The following is a 20,238-nucleotide window of genomic DNA, read 5'->3' as shown; positions in this document are numbered from 1 at the left end:
CCTCTCCCGCAGCCCCAGAGCTGCTGTGGTGGGGAGAGGCGCCTCTCCCCCCAAGCCCAGGTGTGCTGCAGGGAGAGAGAGCCGAGGGGAGTCCTCTCTCCCGACTGCAGCCCCAGGGCAGCCTTCACCCCAAACCCCTCATCTCTGGCCCCACCCCAGAGCCCACACCCCTGGGTGGAGCCCTCCCCCCGCACCGCAACCCTCTGCCCCAGCCCTGAATCCCCTCCCGCACCCTGAATCCCTCATCCCTGGCCCCACCCTGGAGCCCACACTAACAGCTGGAGCCCTCACTTCTCACACCCCAACCCTCTGCCCCAGCCCTGTATTCCCTCCCATACCCTGAACCCCTTATTCCTGGCCCCAGCCCTGAGCCTCCTCCCATACACTGAACCCCCTCATTCCTGGTCACAACTGAGAGTCCACACCCTGAGCCAGAGCCCTCACTCCCCACCCACCCGCCAACTCTCTGCCCCAGCCCTGAGCCACCTCCCACACTCTGAACCTCTCGGCCCCACCCCCACTACACATCACCTCCATATTGGGGCACATAACAAAATTCATTCCGCACATGCATGGGAAAAATTAGAGGGAACATTTGTTATGGGTCTTGAGTTCACCTTTCAGGGCACCTGGTACCTCCACCCAAGGAAACCCCTACTAGTGCAGAGAACATAGGGGGCTTGTCCCTTCAGAAAATATTTCACACACAATATCATAAAGAGGAATATCAGTCAGAGCACACACAAATAAAATAGCTATCACAATTCCCAGGTAATAAAACAGTAACTATTGATTAGGTATGGGGAACTGAGACTAAGGGGCAAAGGAAAAAGGGATCAGGATAACAAAAGACAAAACCAACAATACATAAAATCCACCCCTTCCAACATATACAGCCACTAAAAGCCACCCTTTGGGCCCAGCACCTGCCTAGGTAAATAGTGAGTTAAGAATCATCCTTTGATTGGTGTTGCAGCACTGAAGTTGGTGGCTGGCTTAAAACAAAACAGCAGAATAAATAAATAAGGATGTTCTTATGAAATATCCACCCCAAGGATGGCCAGATCATCCTTGTTGCTCTCTGGTCCGGATTCCAATGTGCAGGTAGGTTGGCTCTTGGTAGCCCGACCATGACTCTCCACATTACTGAGTGTCCCAAAAATCCCATAAAATCCTCCCTTGGATAGGAATGCGGAGGGCTGAAAGGTCCTCCCTGGCTGTGACGTTTCTCTCCCTGCTACACTCCAAACACAGTCAAAAAAATGAAAGTAAAACCAAACACCCTGTCTCGTGGTGCTGCCTCATTATGGCTGGTTCTGGTTGTGTGGCTAGCCAGTCTGTCTCCTCTGCCACCAATTGCTGCTGCGATTCAGGGGCGAGTCCGGGAGATGCTCAGTATAGCATTTCAGAAGCACCCTCTCCAAAGGAGTTACATGAGGAGAGTTAGGGGAGGTAACAGGTGAGGATGGATGATTTTATGTATGTGTTTATAGAGGGTTGAGCAGTGAGGCAGCAAAAATTGCAAATGAAACAGTTATTTAAGTTAGTCAAAACTAAATCAGGCTGTGAGACACTTCAAGTGAATCCAACCAAGCTAACTGAATGGGCAACACAATAGCAGATGCAATGCATTGTTGTTAAATGCAAAGTAATGCATATTGGACCGAAAAAAAATGAACTACTCATACACCTTCCAGGGTTCTAACTTAAGTGTATTACAGAGCAGTCTACACTATGGGCTCCATTTTATTTCCTCTCTCTCCACTGCTGAAGTCCCTTCTTTGGCTGCTTCTGCCTCTGTCGGCTGGAGTCTCTGGCTGGCTTCTCTGCAGTTTTGCAGTAACAATAATAGCAACTTTAGCTTTCCAGGGAGCTCCATCCATTCTGAGTTCTCCAAACACAATGTCTCAGAGAGATCCCTAGCCCAGATAGAAAATGTGAAACTGTCCAATGACCATGGGTCTGTATACAACCACATATTGCTACCCAGCTCTGAAGCAATTCCCTAGGGTATTTCTCTACCATAGAAAAAAAATTTCTTGGACACTTGCATGCTGCACCTGTACCCGCACTGTGTGTCTATTTTTATAGGGCTACATAAAAAGAACACAGTAGCTAGGGTGCATCACCTTTAGCATATCCAGAGACAATAAACCGTTCTGAACTGTGATGGGGGAGAAGGTTGCGGGGGACGAGGGTTCACAGTGTTAGTACAAATGGTCCTTTTATTTTAACGATATAGGCTGGCCCTGTACAATGTTCCTATTCAGCTCTAGGCCTACAGTATCCTGGGTCATTGTAGTCTTGTGTCTCTTCTTCACGTAGAGACTTTCACATTGTGCTGAGTTATTTATTATATGCCGTCCCCCCATTATTTTAATATCCCAGAGACAAAGCACAGAGGGGGAGCAACATTCCTTTCTATATGTATGGTACAACAGGGGGTTACAGTTCAGGGCTAGTTGCACCTCTGTCTCCTCTTCTGAATGTACCCTCTTCTAGGTGGCTTCAAGCATTCACCTCTAGGGCAGAATCCTGTGATTCTCCCACTCTTAGACCAGGGTACTAGACTGTAGCACCCTGTGTACAAACTGTGCTTATCCCAACAGATCCTACTGGACTCGGTACCTACAGTTCTTCCCTCTGGGATCTAGTGGCCAGCAGGGGATAGAAGATCCAAACCAGCCTTCTTAAACAAAGTATTGTTTAGTTCTAACAGTAGGAACACAGTATGACAAGGGAAAAGGTTTCTAAAACAACAAAAGGCCTATATGTATGTTCATCTTACCCTCCTTGCCTTGGTAGGCACTCTAGACAGCCTAAGGTCTGGTGGGCAGTTTCTCCCCCTTAACCATCAGCTAAACCCATCTCCCCCTTCCTAGGCTGATTCAACCTTGGGGAATGGAGATAACATATCACCGTTACGAGTCCTAGGTGAAGTGAGCTGTAGCTCACGAAAGCTCATGCTCAGATAAATTGGTTAGTCTCTCAGGTGCCACAAGTCCTCCTTTTCTTTTGCGAATACTAAGACTAACACGGCTGCTACTCTGAAAGGTGTGTGTTAGTGAGCTCGTATCTGGACTACTGTCTGTTTTCCTGGGTGGTTTCCCTGAACAAAGCTCAGGCAAACATATGGAGCCCATAGTATTCTAAGGGCTTGTCTAGATGGTGAGTTAGTGCTTGGCAAACTGGGCTGTAAATCTACAGCACGTTAGCGTGTTGCACATTAACTAAACTAAAAGCAGTTCTTAGTGGAGAGCAGGTCAATATGTGCTAGGGAACTTTTAGCACATGGTTGCACCATCCAGATGGACTGTTAGTGCATGGCATGCTAGGAATGCGTCAGTGGACTGCACACTAGCGCGCCATCTAGACAAACCCATAGATTAAAGGCAACTCCACACCCATCACTACAGGTCTGCAGACAAGCTGTCTAGGGATATGAATGACCAATGTAATCAATCAATGTGGATCGAACCACTAACACAAAGCTTTTTTTCTCTCCCCATCACGATTTTGCAGATCCCAAGGATAATATTTTCTATCGCTACGTACTCCCATGGATTGGTATGTATAGTCTCGCTTTTAGCCATCAATAATGATACGGAGAAGCTAGTCCACCAGCTGAGTCCCTGTGTTTCCGTGATTGCAAAGCAAGGCTCTTTCAGGTTGTTTCAATACACAAAACCTCCCGGGGCAACTTCATCCCTTATTCTGACTATTCATGTTTATTACAGCAGTGCCTAAGGCAGGGCCAACCGAATGAGGGGCCCCATTGTGCTGGCACTATTCAGAGTGTGAGATGGGATGGAGCTGTTCAAATGAGTAGAATTACAACATGTCTCCCTGCTTTTGGGTCTCCCTGCTTTTGCTCTCCTGCCTTAACGGTTTGTTTAGCAGCTGTCTGAAGTGTTTATGTTGTCTGGGATTTTTAAGACTTGCATTCTTTAATTCATTTCCATTTTAAAAGCTATACAGTGTATTAAACATTAAAAGTAGCTTGCAGAGGAGCTGATTCACTGCAGCAATTGCCTCTCTAGTGACGGTCACTCTGACCCAGAGGCGATCTGCCTCTTCTTGCCACTCAGCCTGCTAGCCAGGTCATGGTTTGGTCACACCCCTTCTGGGGTGACAGAAAGTCCAACGAATTGAAGTCCGGTGTCCTTACATCTGGTCCTCAGTCCCAAATCTCAGCCTCAGTGTCCACTCCTTATACCCTTTCCCCAGGGCTTTAAATCAGCCTGATCCCCGTATGTCAGGGGCTTCAAGCCACCTTCCCTGTGGCTAGTAGGGAAACCCAGATCCCCCATCTACACTGGGCTCCAGGCCAGGAACCCTGGGATAAGCAGCCAAGGTCTGCTCCCTCAGACACCTTGCTGCTGCCTCCCTGGACTCCTTCCTGCCTTTTTCTCAGTCCCTTCTTTGGTTCTTTGTACCAGTCAGCTCCTCCCATGGTTTCTCCCCAAGAGGCCCAGTTCCTGCCAGTGCGTCAGGGTCAACCATAGGAGCTTGCTCCAATCACGTGTCTTACCCCCACCCTCCACCCACAGGCTTTGTCCTCACCCTGAAGGAATCTTCTTGCTCCCCTCAGGTCTCTCTGCTCTCTATTAGGAAGAGGGTGACTGCAGTCTTACAATAGGCTAATGGTACCAGGGGAAAGCCTATAATAGGGTAGTGATGGGAAAACCCACCTTGGAGATAAATATTCACATGAAATGAGATTTTGTAAGGCATTTACCTTGAAACTAGCAAACAGGATAAACCGTAGTGATTGGGGGTGAGGGTGCAAGGGAGATGCTGAGGTTTGGTTTGGAGACACATTCAGAAGCTGCTTATCTGAACCTCTTTCACTTAGAAGAAAGACAGGCTGGAGATTTTGCAAGAAGAAACGACCTCATTAGAGTCTGGTCCTTTCTTCCAGCTGAGCCAGAAATACCAGGTGTGCAGCATTCCCCAAACTTGAACTGCGTAGCTCCTAATACTGTTGATCATGGACACAAATTACTTGAGGCTTAGGCATTGGTACAGAAATAATCAGATTGCGTTGACTAATAGGCTGGATTTTTTCATTTGGAACTTTTTTCAATGAGAAAAAGGCCTTTCTTAAATGAAAATGTTTGTGGCTATATATGTTTTCTTGAAATTTTCTGAATTTTTGACAAAGCCCACAAACCAAAAACATTTCGTTTTTCAAAACTGGAAACCTACCCCTTTTTTAATTGTAGGGGTTTTGGTTGTCCCCCACCCTTTTCTTTCAGTTTTTCTCTGCCTCCCCTCCTTTTCACTGGGAAAAAAGAGGGGAAATGGGGAAAAACACTAAATCTCCAAAAACCAAAAAAAATGGTTTTGGAAAAGCAAACATTTTCCTGTTATCAGTTTCCATTTTTTCTTCAAAATAAATCAAAAGATTTTGAATATTTTTTGCAAGGAACGTAGAAAAAACTAAATTATCCCCCCGTCTCCTCCCCCCTCCAGCCCCCCACCAAATACCACTTTTCTGAGCAGCTCCCTTCTCTAGTGACGTAAATCATCTGATCTTTGTTGCCTGTGTTTCTCTAGGGAAAGGATTACTGACCTTACAAGGGCGAAAGTGGTTCCAGCATCGTAAACTGCTGACTCCTGGATTTCACTATGGGGTTCTGAAACCTTATGTGTCATTGATCACCAAATCTACTCAAGTGATGCTGGTAGGAACTGCTGTTGCTGTTGTCATCACCCGTACTTTGTTCTTTTCCAACTTTTATGCTCAAGGCAAAGCCTTTCTTGCCATTTCTTCGCTGTTTTCTTGGATTCTCTGCCTGCGTGATGTACTATTTGAAGGACATATCGGGCGATTCACTTCTGTCTTGAATGCTACGACATAGTTTACACTTGCGTAACATGTTTCCAGATCAGAATTCTCCACTCACTCACAATGGTGGTAGCATTTTACATCTTCTCTGCACTCACTTTGAACAAACATAAATCACTAGAGAGCTTGTACAGCAAGCCCTACATCATCCTCCCAACACACGCACTTGAAGCCCCAACATGGAGGTGGGGTGACCAGAGAGGGTTTTCCAGAGAGCATCTGTGCTCCAGCCGTCCCCTGCTGCTAGTATAGTTCCTTGGGATATGTTCCAGTTGAAAGCAAGTTAGAGCAGCCCTGAGTCTATAGGTCAAACCAGACCCAGGACCAGGGGAGTGCACTGGCTCCATGCTGCAGACGAATGCGAACCCCCCCTCACAGGCCCCTTCCAATCTACTCTGGGGAGAAATTCCCTCCCAACCCCAAACCTGGCAATCAGTATGACTCTGAATGCATGAGAGATTCAAACCAGCCAGGCATCTAAAAAGAGGATTCTCTGTACCACCTCAGAGCACTTGGTCCACCCTGTCCAATGCCCTGTCCCAAGCGGTGGCCAGTCTCTGACGTTTCAGAGAAAAGTGGGAAAACCCCTCGGTATTCATCTGGCCAATTGTGCACCAGGAAAATTATTCCTTCCTGACCCCAGTAGGCAAATGACTGAAGCCCTGAAGCATCCAATTTGATTATAGTCATTCTCTTAATACAGAGATGCAAGTGTTATGAGCATGTTGAGGGCAATGCAGGCAATCCTGTTCTCCCCATGGCCAGTGAAGAAAGGAGATGAACAGGGGGACCCAGAGATTCACAGATCCTGAAGCCAGAAGGGACTGCTACGAACATCCATTTTACCCCATTGCACACACAGGTTCCAAGTGATGGCAAATCCACCCCCAACACTGATAAGCTGTTCCAGTGTTTAGGAAATCACCTAACTTCAATTTTCAGCTCCCGGGTCTTGTTATGCCTTCCTCAGCAAAGCTGAAGAGCCCCATGCCATCAGATATCTTTCCCACGCCTAAGTACCAATTCACAGCGTTAAGTCGCCTCTCAGCCTTCTCTCTGATAAGCTGAGTGGGCTGAGCTCCTTAGGTCTCACATTGGAAAGCTTGTTTTCCAGCTGCCAGGTCATTTTTGTGGCCTTTATTTTGAACTGTTTGACTAACATCTGAGTTTTTTGTTCTCACTCTTCCCTTTCTGTCTGCTTGCCTTTGCCTTAGTTTTCCCGTTTCCCCTTATGAATAACTTTTTCCTGCCTTCTTCCAAATAAATCTGCCCTCTGCCCTCCTCCATTTCTTCCTCTTCCCCCTTCCTTTCTCCCCCAATTCACTTCCATTGGGCCCTACATTCTCCTCTTGTCAGGGGACCAGCGGGGGTCCAAGGTGCCGCTTGGCTTCAGGGCAGCAGTGCCTGGGCAGTGGGAATCTAAGAGGGTGCCTTTTCTATCAGGAGTAAGTAATGAGAGTCTCAGGAGTCTCCCTCTTTCTGGAGGTAGCCATGCCTAGTGACAGGAGTCCAGAGGGCTGCCTTCTCTGGCACTGGTAGTGCCTAGCGGCAATAGACCAAGGAGCTGCCCTCTCTGGCAGTGGTATGGCCCAGTGGCAAGTGCAGGGAGAGGAGGGGAACCCGGTCCCACCCTACTACACCATGTTCTGAAGCAGGCCCTTCAAAACCCATTACCCCATTGCAGGGTTCAGGTCTCCATATCCCCAAGCACGTCCCCCGGGTCGCTTCCTACCCTTCATCCTTACTCTGGTATCTCTTCCGCTGGTTGCAGTGCATCATCCCCTTCAGTCCCTACGGTGAACTGCGCTTCCGTGGTGTAGTCAGGATTCTCAGCCTTGGCGGTCTGTAGTCCTGTTGGCTTCTCAGCAGAAGCCTGCAGTGTATGTCCGCTTTCCTCCTCAGCCAGCCCAGACTGGGCTGAGCTGCTTCCTTTTATATGCTCCCTCCACTGGAAGTGTGCCCAGCAAGGGCGAGGGGGAGTGGCCTCTTGGGCCCAAAGCAGTTTGTTAATCCCTGTGTCACCAGTGCGGGGTTGCTACACCCAATCACACCTCCTCTGCTAAATTCCCCCCTGCCTCACCCTCCGGAGTAATCAGGAGGGGGGAAAGGAGTTCACAGGGCCATTTTGTATCCTGGTACTATTAACCCCCACTATTCAAAAATCGTAATCAGGTCAGTCAAAATCATAAGATTGGATTCACACTCATGAGATTAAAACAATAATAAATAATAGTAATAAACGCTGTGAATCTTTGAATGAATCCAAGGCCAGAAGTCACCTTTAGATCATTTAATCTGATCTCCTGTAGAAAATAGGCCATAGAATTTCATCCCATTCCTCTGGTATTGAGCCCCGTAACTTGTGTTTGGCGAAAGCATCTCTTCCAGAAAGACACTCAGTCTAGATCTGAAGACATCAAGAGATGGAGAAGATACCATTTCCCTTGGTAGTTTGTTCCCAGAGTTAATCACTATCACAGTTAAAAATGTGTGCCTTAGTTCTGATCTGAATTTGTTTGGCTTTAGCTTCCAGCCATTGATAAACTGGGTTCTTTTTATTTGCCCTCTGGTCTCTGAACTCTTTTGAGTGCGCTTGGGCCACATTTTCAAGCCTTTCTCTGTAATCATGAGAGCTATGAAAATGAAAAGCTGAAATTTTCATGCACTCACATGACTCCAGGAGCTGGCGCTTTAAGAGAAACACCAAATATCATGATACGCATAATAAAATCATGAGTGCTGGCAATACTAGTTCTCTTGATCCTTTAAACTGGGATGTGGAGGGAAAGGTGGTGGTGGTTCAGGAACTCTCTTCTGTCTTCCTCTTGAAGCTGGTAGGTGGTAAGGTTAAGAACGTAAGAAGAATATCAAGTGATCCATCCTGTGTCACCCATTCCCAGCTTCTGGCAAACAGAGGCTAGGGACACCATCCCTGTCCATCCTAGTTAACAGCCACTGGTGGACCTAGACTCCAGGAATTTATCTAGCTCTTTTTTGAATCCTGTTATAATCTTGGCCTTCACACCATCCCCTGGAAATGAGTTCCACAGGTTGACTGTGCATTTTGCTTGTTTTAAACTGCCCCCTATTAATTTCATTTGGTGACCCCTAGTTCTTGTGTTATGAGAAGGAGTAAATAACACTTCCTTATTTACTTTCTCCACACCAGTCATGATTTTATAGACCTCCATCGTATCCATCTTAGTTGTTTCTTTTCCAAGCTGAAAAGTCCCAGTCTGATTAATCTCTCCTCATATGGCAGCCATTCCATACCCCTAATCATTTTTGTTGCCCTTTTCTGAACCTTTTCCAATTCCAATATATCTTTTTTGAGATGGGGCGACCACATCTGCATGCAGTATTCAAGATGTGGGCATACCATGGATTTATATAGAGGCAATATGATATTTTCTGTCTTATTATCTATTCTTTTCCTAATGATTCCCAACATTCTGTTTGCTTTTTTGACTGCCACTGCACATTGAGTGAATGTTTTCAGAGAACTTTAAAATCCAATCTTTAAAAAAGGGAAGAAGGAGGATCTTGGGAACTACAGGCCAGTCAGCCTCACCTCAGTCCCCGGAAAAATCATGGAGCAGGTCCTCAAAGAATCAATCCTGAAGCACTTACATGAGAGGAAAGTGATCAGGAACAGTCAGCATGGATTTACCAAGGGAAGGTCATGCCTGACTAATCTAATCGCCTTCTATGATGAGATTACTGGTTCTGTGGATGAAGGGAAAGCAGTGGATGTATTGTTTCTTGACTTTAGCAAAGCTTTTGACACGGTCTCCCACAGTATTCTTGTCAGCAAGTTAAAGAAGTATGGGCTGGATGAATGCACTATAAGGTGGGTAGAAAGTTGGCTAGATTGTCGGGCTCAACGGGTAGTGATCAATGGCTCCATGTCTAGTTGGCAGCCGGTGTCAAGTGGAGTGCCCCAGGGGTCGGTCCTGGGGCGGGTTTTGTTCAATATCTTCATAAATGATCTGGAGGATGGTGTGGATTGCACTCTCAGCAAATTTGCGGATGATACTAAACTGGGAGGAGTGGTAGATACGCTGGAGGGCAGGGATAGGATACAGAGGGACCTAGACAAATTGGAGGATTGGGCCAAAAGAAATCTGATGAGGTTCAATAAGGATAAGTGCAGGGTCCTGCACTTAGGACGGAAGAACCCAATGCACAGCTACAGACTAGGGACCGAATGGCTAGGCAGCAGTTCTGCGGAAAAGGACCTAGGGGTGACAGTGGACAAGAAGCTGGATATGAGTCAGCAGTGTGCCCTTGTTGCCAAGAAGGCCAATGGCATTTTGGGATGTATAAGTAGGGGCATAGCGAGCAGATCGAGGGACGTGATCGTCCCCCTCTATTCGACATTGGTGAGGCCTCATCTGGAGTACTGTGTCCAGTTTTGGGCCCCACACTACAAGAAGGATGTGGATAAATTGGAGAGAATCCAGCGAAGGGCAACAAAAATGATTAGGGGTCTGGAACACATGACTTATGAGGAGAGGCTGAGGGAACTGGGATTGTTTAGTCTGCAGAAGAGAAGAATGAGGGGGGATTTGATAGCTGCTTTCAACTACCTGAGAGGTGGTTCCAGAGAGGATGGTTCTAGACTATTCTCAGTGGTAGAAGAGGACAGGACAAGGAGTAACGGTCTCAAGTTGCAGTGGGGGAGGTTTAGGTTGGATATTAGGAAAATCTTTTTCACTAGGAGGGTGGTGAAACACTGGAATGCGTTACCTAGGGAGGTGGTAGAATCTCCTTCCTTAGAAGTTTTTAAGGTCAGGCTTGACAAAGCCCTGGCTGGGATGATTTAATTGGGGATTGGTCCTGCTTTGAGCAGGGGGTTGGACTAGATGACCTCCTGAGGTCCCTTCCAACCCTGATATTCTATGATTCTATGAACTACCCACAGTGACTCCAAGATCTCTTTCTTGAGTGATAACAGCTAATTTAGACCCATCATTTTGTATGTATAGTTGGGATTATGTTTTCCCATGTGTCTGATTTTATATTTATCAACATTGAATTTCATCTATCATTTTGTTGCCCAGTCACCCAGTTTTGTGAGATCCCTTTGTAATTCTTCACAGTCTGCTTTGGACTTAACCATCTTGAATAGTTTTGTATCATCTGCAAATGTTGCCACCTCACCATTTACCTCTTTTTCCAGATCATTTTTGAATATGTTGAATAGGAATGGTCCCAGTACAGACCCCTGGGGGAAGCCACTATTTACCTCTGTCCGTTCTGAAAACTGACCATTTATTCCTACCCTTTGCTTCCCATCTTTTAACCAGGTTCTGATCCAGGAGAGGACCTTCCTTCTTATCCCATGACAGCTTACTTTGCTTAAGAGCCTTTGATGAGGGACCTTGTCAAAGGCTTTCTGAAAATCTAAGTACATTAGATCTCCTCGATCACTCTTGTCCACATGCTTGTTGACCCCCCTCAAAGAATTCTAGTAGATTGGTGAGGCATCATTTCCCTTTACAAAAACCATGTTGACTTTTCTCCAACAAATTATGTTAATCTTTGTGTCTGACAATTTTGTTCTTTACTATAGTTTCAACCAGTTTGCCCGGTATTGAAGTTAGGCTTACCGGCCTGTAATTGCCGGGATCACCTCTGCAGCCCTTTTTAAAAATTGGCATCATATTAGCTATCCTCCAGTCATTTGGTACAGAAGCTGATTTAAATGATAGGTGACATGTCACAGTTAGTAGTTCTGCAATTTCACATTTGAGTTCCTTCAGAACTCTTGGGTGAACACCATCTGGTCCTGGTGACTTATTACTGTTTAGTTTATCAATTTGCTCCTCTAATGACACCTCAATCTGGGACGGTTCCTCAGATTTGTTACCTAAAGAGATTGGCTCAGGTTTGGGAATCTCCCTTACATCCTCAGCCGAGAAGACCGATGCAAACATTTCATTTAGTTTCTCCGCAATGGCTTTACTGTCCTTGAGTGCTCCATGGTTTCCATGTAAAGTGCTGCATGGAGGAAACCATTTGCAGCACACTACAACTTTTATTCATTCTACAAAACTCAAGAACTCTGCTACATATTCTTGAGCAGCATCTATTGGCACTTCATCTATTTACTAGCTACTTACATTTCTACAGACATCTCTCTTTTATAGAGCACTCCTGTAACAGTAAGGGGGAGAATTCATGGAGAAGAGGCTGTAGAGGGTGCCTTTCCTCCCATCGGGAGTTACTACTGCTGCATCTAGTGTCCAGAAGGCCGGGAGCGCAACAAACTCCCCTGCCAGGCATTCTGCTACTCCCACTTCAGATTCCCCTGACTGGTGAGTCCTTACCTCATCAGTTAAGGACAAGGGGGAGCACTGGTGAGCAGAGTCTCCCCATGCTGAGGAGAGAAGAAGGGGATCTCTTTTGCTGCTTTCACCAGAAAAATGAGAGACAAAGCTGGAAGTGTAGGCTGGGAGAAGCTGTGAAAGAACTTGAAATCTAAATACGCTGTCGTAGTATAATCAACACATTTGACTTACATTGGAGACAGGAGATAGAGAGAAATAATTCTGGCCTCTCCACTATATATCAGGTACAAATACAGATCTCATTTATATTTTGACTTTAAACCCTTCCACTCCCTGCTCCTCCAAAACTAGCTTTGCTAATATTTGATTAACAGAACACTGTGTAGTCCTCCCTTTCCCATATTTCACAAGTAGATTTTAAATTTTAACCACCCAGAAGGTAAATGCAAATGTGACTGATCCCCTTGGGCCAACAGGGGGGGTTGAACTGGGAACTTTCAGAGTCAAAAGCATGTACTGTAAACAGTCAAGATAAAGGATTAACCCACAAAGTTAGAAGATGTAGCACAGTCATTGTACCAATCAGCCACCTGAGGGGGTCAACAACCTACTCTCCCGTGGTGTTAGGTATATCGACTGCTCTGTGTAAGCTCGAAAACTCGTCTCTCTCACTGTGGAAGTTGGTCCAATGAAAGTTATTACCTCATCCACCTTGTTGCTCTAGCATCTAGCAAGGCATTTCTGTCCCTTCTCATTTCCCGTCTCCTTCCTGCATTAGGATAAATGGGAACATCTGATCACTCAGGAGAAGTCGGTGGAGCTCTTTGGACATGTCAGCTTGATGACTCTAGACAGCATCTTGAAATGTGCCTTTAGTCACGAGAGCAACTGCCAGATCGACAAGTCAGTACACGGGGAAGACCTGGGCAAAAATTTTTGGACAAATAATTTGTTTGCCAAAGAAAGCAGTTTTGGTCGACTCAAAACTATTTGCGAATATGACACAAATAGTCACAAAACTGCTGGAGGGGGTGGTGTGGTGCTGTTGCGATAACCCTCCTCCCACACCCTTTATAACCTTTAGCCCAGCGGTTCAGATATTCTGAGACTCTGGTTTGAATCCGCCTCTAGAAAATTGACTTTTTTGATTCACTGGAAAGTTTTGGATTCAGTTCAACCTAAACTGAATATTTTATTTTATTTTTTAGAACTGCCTTCAAACCAAAAAGTCAGTTCTTCTCCCAGCTCTAACTGGGAGCTTTATGCAATGTTATCCGGATAGACCGCTGCCACAAACTCACTGTTTAGGGATAGGATATTGCAACTTTGGGATTCATGGTGACTATGTTACATCTCTACCACAGGCAGAAAAGTTATATACTTTGCTAAATGCCATTTAAATCCTTCTACAAACTTTTCTTTCAGGGAGAATTCCTACATCAAATCTGTCTGTGAAATCACCTTTCAGATAAATTACAGGATCTGGTACCTCCCATATCAGATTGATTTCATCTATTGGCTCAGTCGTGATGGACGTCGATTCCAGAAGGCCTGTGACATGGTGCATCTCCAAACAGGTATTTCTCAATGTTCTTGTCACTGTCTTTCTCTGAAACTTGCGGAGAAGGGCAAAAAGCTCTTTAGAGAAAATCTAACTCCCGCTGAAACCAATGAGAAGCGATCAGTTGACTTCAACAGGCGCCAGATTGGTGCTTTGGTCTCCATGACTCTCAGTATAGCAACAAAGTCTTCTGTTGATCTATAGACATTGTATAGATGTGCAAGCTTCCCACATATTGCACTGCCAAGGTGCCTCACTCCTCTTCTGGGGAGTCCACCTTTAGAGGTGTGAGGGAGGTGCACTCTTCATGGACCCTTGGCTTCTTTGATAAGTCTGCCATCAAAGGTGTTATGTGAGTTGGACACCTGATTGCACCTTCCAGTCATTACCTATCGGGGCTGGATTTGAGCTGACCTTCCCCTAAATTCAAATTATGCAAACTCAAATTTAGTGAGAAATAACTGTGGAGCCAACTGGGTAATGGAATGAGAGCGATCCCATTCCCTCCCACATAGATACAAGAAAGCACTGAGTAGAGTCCTTCTAACAGGCCTCTGCTTCTGCCCTGCATCCTATGGCACCCATACAGAGTGAATCCTATCATCATCAACATGGAGGATGATGGGGCCAGAAAACCTCACATGTTGAGATTGCCCTTCACTCTGTTGGTAGAATTAGCAAAGCAATCCAGAGTCTTGAAATATATATTTTTATTGTTCTTTTTCTGAAACAGATAAAGTGATAGAGGAGAGGAAGAAATCCCTCAAGGATGAGCGAGAACTTGAAAAGATCCAGAAGAAGAGACACCTGGACTTCCTGGATATTCTTCTGTGTGCCAAGGTAAGTACAGAAGAACCTTGGTTATTTCTCATATCTTGTGAATAAGTGTGTGTAAGTCTGTTAGACAAAAAAATTCTCACATTGATTTTTCCACTTTGTAGCAACCTAGCTGGGTTGGGCTAAAAGTGAATTTTCTCCAGCATCAGTTAATTTCTGGAGCAAGTTCTTTAAGGACTCCACATCCTTCAACTTCCTTTGTTTATAGGTATTGTGACAAAGTTCCTCCTCTGCCTTGTCCTGCGCTTATTCTCACCTCAGAGGTTCACGGCAGCCCTCAGTTTGGCCACTTTCATGGCTCAAATCTGCCGTTCACTCAGTTAGCCTCATCACTGGCCAGCATGGGGAAAGGAAGAAGAACAATCCCCACAGTCTTTGCTGATCCACCGAGTGGATCGGGGAACAGGACAGAGACCTTCCCCTCTGGTGGAATCCACAGTCCAGTTCAACTCCTCCGGTATCAAGTAGGGAGTTGGGGGGATGGAGGGATGGGGGGAACCCGGGCCCACCCTCTACTTCGGGTTCCAGCCCAGGGCCCTGTGGAATGCAGCTGTCTACACTGACTCCTGTAACAGCTGTGTGACAGCTACAACTCCCTGGGCTACTTCCCCATGGCCTCCTCCCAACACCTTCTTTATTCTCACCACGGGACCTTCCTCCTGATGTCTGATAATGCTTGTACTTCTCAGTCTTCCAGTAGTACGCCTTCTCACTCTCAGCTTCTTGCACCTCTTGCTCCCAGCTCCTTGCATGCACCACAAACTGAAGTGAGCTCCTTTTTAAACCCAGGTGCCCTGATTAGCCTGCCTTAATTGATTCTAGCAGCTTCTTGATTGGCTGCAGGTGTTCTAATCAGCCTGTCTGCCTTAATTGTTTCCAGAAAGTTCCTGATTGTTCTGGAACCTTCCCTGTTACCTTACCCAGGGAAAAGGGACCTACTTAACCTGGGGCTAATATATCTGCCTTCTATCACTCTCCTGTAGCCAACTGGCCCGACCCTGTCACAGTATCTACAGCTTCAAATTCACATATTTTAGCATAGTCCAAGAATTCCCTATTCTTCAATGGTGGTCCCTTGTCCTATTCCTGATGATAAACTGCATGATGCTTGTATCACGTTGTCATATACTTTCTGCTTTTGCCAGATCATCCAGTTGTATGTCATCAACAAGAACATGCATAATTGACACCTTTCCTTGATTACCAGGTGATATCTGGGCATGAATTATTTCAAAAGTGACTCTGCTCCAACTTCTTTCTTGTATATGGCATTTTGGGGTGTATAAGTAGGGGCATTGCCAGCAGATCAAGGGACGTGATCGTTCCCCTCTATTCGACATTGGTGAGGCCTCATCTGGAGTACTGTGTCCAATTTTGGGCTCCACACTACAAGGAGGATGTGGAGAAATTGGAGAGAATCCAGCGAAGGGCAACAAAAATGATTAGGCGTCTGGAACACATGACTTATGAGGAGAGGCTGAGGGAACTGGGATTGTTTAGTCTGCAGAAGAGAAGAATGAGGGGGGATTTGATAGCTGCTTTCAACTACCTGAGAGGTGGTTCCAGAGAGGATGGTTCTAGACTATTCTCAGTGGTAGAAGAGGACAGGACAAGGAGTAACGGTCTCAAGTTGCAGTGGGGGAGATTTAGGTTGGATATTAGGAAAATCTTTTTCACTAGGAGGGTGGTGAAACACTGGAATGCGTTACCTAGGGAGGTGGTAGAATCCCCTTCCTTAGAAGTTTTTAAGGTCAGGCTTGACAAAGCCCTGGCTGGGATGATTTAGTTGGGGATTGGTCCTGCTCTGGGCAGGGGGTTGGACTAGATGACCTCCAGAGGTCCCTTCCAACTCTGATATTCCATGATTCTATGATTCTATATCACAGTCACTGGTTTATCTTCAATTTTAGCCTTGAATCCAAGACCAGTGAGAAACTAGTGAAACTTCATACAACCATACTCAAAACCTAACATATCATTTTTCATTTGTGAAATAATTTTCTCTGATAGTATCTGTTACATTCTCGGGTGCAATCCAGCCCAGTGACAGATTGTGTTACTGTGAAAGGGTCCTCGGGGTGCCACCCGAAGTGTGGCACCCCTGAGCGCTCTAAACCGACCAATCTGGACTGTTTCTCGCACTGTGATGTTAATGTCAAGCTACAAGCTTCTGATAGGCACTGCCCTTACATAGCCATCCACAGGCAGGGACACACCCAACTGAGTTACAAGAATGATCTCCCAGCCACTCATGAACCATCAATAGAAAAGCTTCGGCCAATTGCCCCTAGCTCCCCAGCCTTGCATCCCAGAAAAAGCTTTTGACACGGTCTCCCACAGTATTCTTGTCAGCAAGTTAAAGAAGTATGGGCTGGATGGATGCACTACAAGGTGGGTAGAAAGTTGGCTAGATTGTCGGGCTCAACGGGTAGTGATCAATGGCTCCATGTCTAGTTGGCAGCCGGTATCTAGCGGAGTGCCCCAACGGTCGGTCCTGGGGCGGGTTTTGTTCAATATCTTCATTAATGATCTGGAGGATGGTGTGGATTGCACCCTCAGCAAGTTTGCGGATGACACTAAACTGGGAGGAGTGGTAGATACGCTGGAGGCCAAGGATAGGATACAGAGGGACCTAGACAAATTGGAGGATTGGGCCAAAAGAAATCTGATGAGGTTCAACAAGGACAAGTGCAGAGTCCTGCACTTAGGACGGAAGAATCCAATGCACCGCTACAGGCTAGGGACCGAATGGCTTGGCAGCAGTTCTGCAGAGAAGCACCTAGGGGTGACAGTGGACGAGAAGCTGGATATGAGTCAACAGTGTGCCGTTGTTGCCAAGAAGGCCAATGGCATTTTGGGATGTATAAGTAGGCGCATTGCCAGCAGATCGAGGGACGTGATCGTTCCCCTCTATCTGACATTGGTGAGGCCTCATCTGGAGTACTGTGTCCAGTTTTGGGCCCCACACTTCAAGAAGGATGTGGAGAAATTGGAGAGAGTCCAGCGAAGGGCAACAAAAATGATAAGGGGACTGGAACACATGAGTTATGAGAAGAGGCTGAGGGAATTGGGATTGTTTAGTCTGCAGAAGAGAAGAATGAGGGGGGATTTGATAGCTGCTTTTAACGACCTGAAAGGTGGATCCAAAGAGGATGGATCTAGACTATTCTCAGTGATAGCAGATGATAGGACAAGGAGTAATGGTCTCAAGTTGCAGTGGGGGAGACTTAGGCTGGATATTAGGAAAAACTTTTTCACTAGGAGGGTGGTGAAACACTGGAATGCGTTACCTAGGGAGGTGGTGGAATCCCCTTCCTTAGAAGTTTTTAAGGTCAGGCTTGACAAAGCCCTGGCTGGGATGATTTAGTTGGGATTGGTCCTGCTCTGGGCAAGGGGTTGGACTAGATGGCCTCCAGAGGTCCCTTCCAACTCTGTTATTCTATGATTCTATTCTATGAAATATGCCCTCTTGCTCAAGGTTGCCTTGGACAGTGCAACCTCATTTGTAAGTTTGCCACTTCTTCATAGGAAAGTAGACACGCACTAGCCTTTGGAATCTGAGCAGAGATTCCCCCAAGCACTTCAACCCAAACTGTTTTAGATAAAATATAGTAAAACAGGTTTATTAACTACAGAAAGATCGATTTAAAGTGATTAGAAGTAGCAGGCACAGAGATCAAAGTTGTTTGCTAAAATCCAGATTGATCTATTCCTGCCAACTTTCATTGCCACAGAATAGCCATTTGACAGGCCAGTCAGCGTTGATGACACCCGACTAGAGGTGTTAGCTTATTCTTTGTCTTTGAGAACCAGTTTACCCACTCCCCAGAGGTGCCTGGTAAACGCACTGTAGTCATAATTTCAGTTTGTGTTCATAACTCTTAATCCGCATTTTGTACATACATTAAACAAGAAGATTGATCAGTGTGTTAGTTTTTAAATCATACCTCACAAGGCATACTTTGCACAAAGATTATTTCAATAACGTGGAGGGTGTGAATACAGTGGTGCTTCTGGTAACACGGATCTCATTGCACTTTAGAGCAGTCATTGAGACCTATGTCTCGATAGTGATGTAGCTCTCAATCCTTCCTTAGAAGCATCTTCAGCTTTTTCAGTGGGTAAAAGAATTACATCCACAGTGCTGATATCAACGTTACAAATCCTTGATCTCTCATGCTTTGGCGTCCATGCTCATTTTGTATCTTACTGAAGAAATTCTCTCAGGTGAATAGCTCAAGCTGCAAGTTGTGTATGAACCCACATTGCTTCCCTTCACAAAAAGAGGAGACCAGGATGCACTGTGGGAGTTGTCTTTCTGACGATCTGTCAAGGGGTCAGCGGGGTACAAGGTGTCACTTTGCTTAAAGGGCAGTAGAGGTCACTGGTGGGATCCTAAGAGGTGCTTCCTCTGGTGGGAGTAAGTAGTGAGAGTCCAATGAGTCGCTCTCTCTAGCAATGGCTTTGTCTAGGGGCAAGCGTCCACAAAGCTGCTTTAGCTAGGGGCAGTACCGCCCGGTGGCTAGAGTATGAGTAGCTTCTTTACTAGTGACAATGCCACCCAATGGTGAGAGTCCAAGTCGGCCTCTTTCCCTAGTACACAATGGCTCGAGTCCCAGTGCTCAGCTTCAGTGGTTTGCAGTCCTGGCAGCTTCTTGGCAGGAGCCTGCTGCACACATCTGCTCTCCTCCTTAGCCAGCCCTGACTGAGCTGAGCCGTTCCCTTTTATATGCTCCCTCCATGAAAGCATGCCCAGCAAGGGTGAAGGGGTGAGGCTTGTTTGGCCCAAAGCAGTTTGTTAACCCTTGCATCACCAGTCTTGTGTTGATACACCCCATCACAGGATCCTGGCCCACAGAGGAGAATGGGGACAAGAGGAGCCAATTACAACTCCCATGAGGCACGCAATGCCTATTCTCAGCCAAAATCTTTTAGTTTAGAGTTTGATGAAAACTCCAAATTTCCCATAATTTTTCTGGATGAAAACAAATAGACAATTTCCAACAGAAAAAGAAAAAAAAAAACCAGACCAGCTCTACTGGCCACCCCAGTCTGTGCACTGGTCTCGGAGTGAACCACATTGCATGCCCAATGGGGAAGAGACCTGAGATAACAGAGAGACTTCTGGAGCTCAGGGGTCGAAAGAAAGAGAGAAGAGACCATTTTTAACCCCACTGTTACTCTGCATTTGGCATCGCCATTGGTGGGGGGAGTGGTATGTCTGCTTAATGTTTGCCAAGGGCAGCATTAGGTGCCATGTGGTACAGCAGAAGCAAAGTATATCTGGGCTAATACATTCCCTTGACCAATATCCCTGTCTAATTAGGATGAAAAGGGAGCAGGATTATCTGATGAAGACATACGTGCTGAGGTGGACACTTTCATGTTTGGGGGTCATGATACCACAGCCAGTGGGATCTCTTGGACCTTATACTGCCTGGCCATGTACCCAGAGCACCAGCAGAAATGCAGAGAAGAGATACGGGAGCTTCTGGGAGACCGGGAGACCATTCAGTGGTGAGCGCTCACATCTTATTTCATGATATTTCCTCTCAAGATTATGTCTGGTGAACTAAGATATTCTTGAGTGTTGGAAACCAAGAAATCCCTGAAACTCAGGGCATCGGGCAGTGTGGTATGTTGCGCTGATATTTAGTTGGAGTCTGATCCAAAGCCCAGTGGTAGTTCAGAGGGAG

At 46.1% G+C, this 20,238-nt stretch overlaps 1 protein-coding gene across 1 annotated transcript in view; it reads left to right on the top strand.

Moving 5' to 3' along the window:
• Positions 1-20,238, top strand: part of LOC125641970 (cytochrome P450 4B1) — a 51,690-nt gene that overhangs the window by 10,969 nt on the left and 20,483 nt on the right. Inside the window, exons 3-8 of the mRNA XM_048862667.2 lie at positions 3,523-3,567; positions 5,560-5,687; positions 12,923-13,047; positions 13,570-13,721; positions 14,439-14,545; positions 19,869-20,059. Coding sequence (XP_048718624.1) covers positions 3,523-3,567; positions 5,560-5,687; positions 12,923-13,047; positions 13,570-13,721; positions 14,439-14,545; positions 19,869-20,059 — 748 coding nt within the window. The remainder of the gene's footprint in view (positions 1-3,522; positions 3,568-5,559; positions 5,688-12,922; positions 13,048-13,569; positions 13,722-14,438; positions 14,546-19,868; positions 20,060-20,238) is intronic.

This window comes from Caretta caretta, chromosome 8 (assembly GCF_965140235.1).
Source record: "Caretta caretta isolate rCarCar2 chromosome 8, rCarCar1.hap1, whole genome shotgun sequence".
Taxonomy (NCBI): Eukaryota; Metazoa; Chordata; order Testudines; family Cheloniidae; genus Caretta; species Caretta caretta.
Note: the sequence above shows the minus strand (reverse complement) of the source record. Positions and strands in the feature narration are given on the sequence as shown.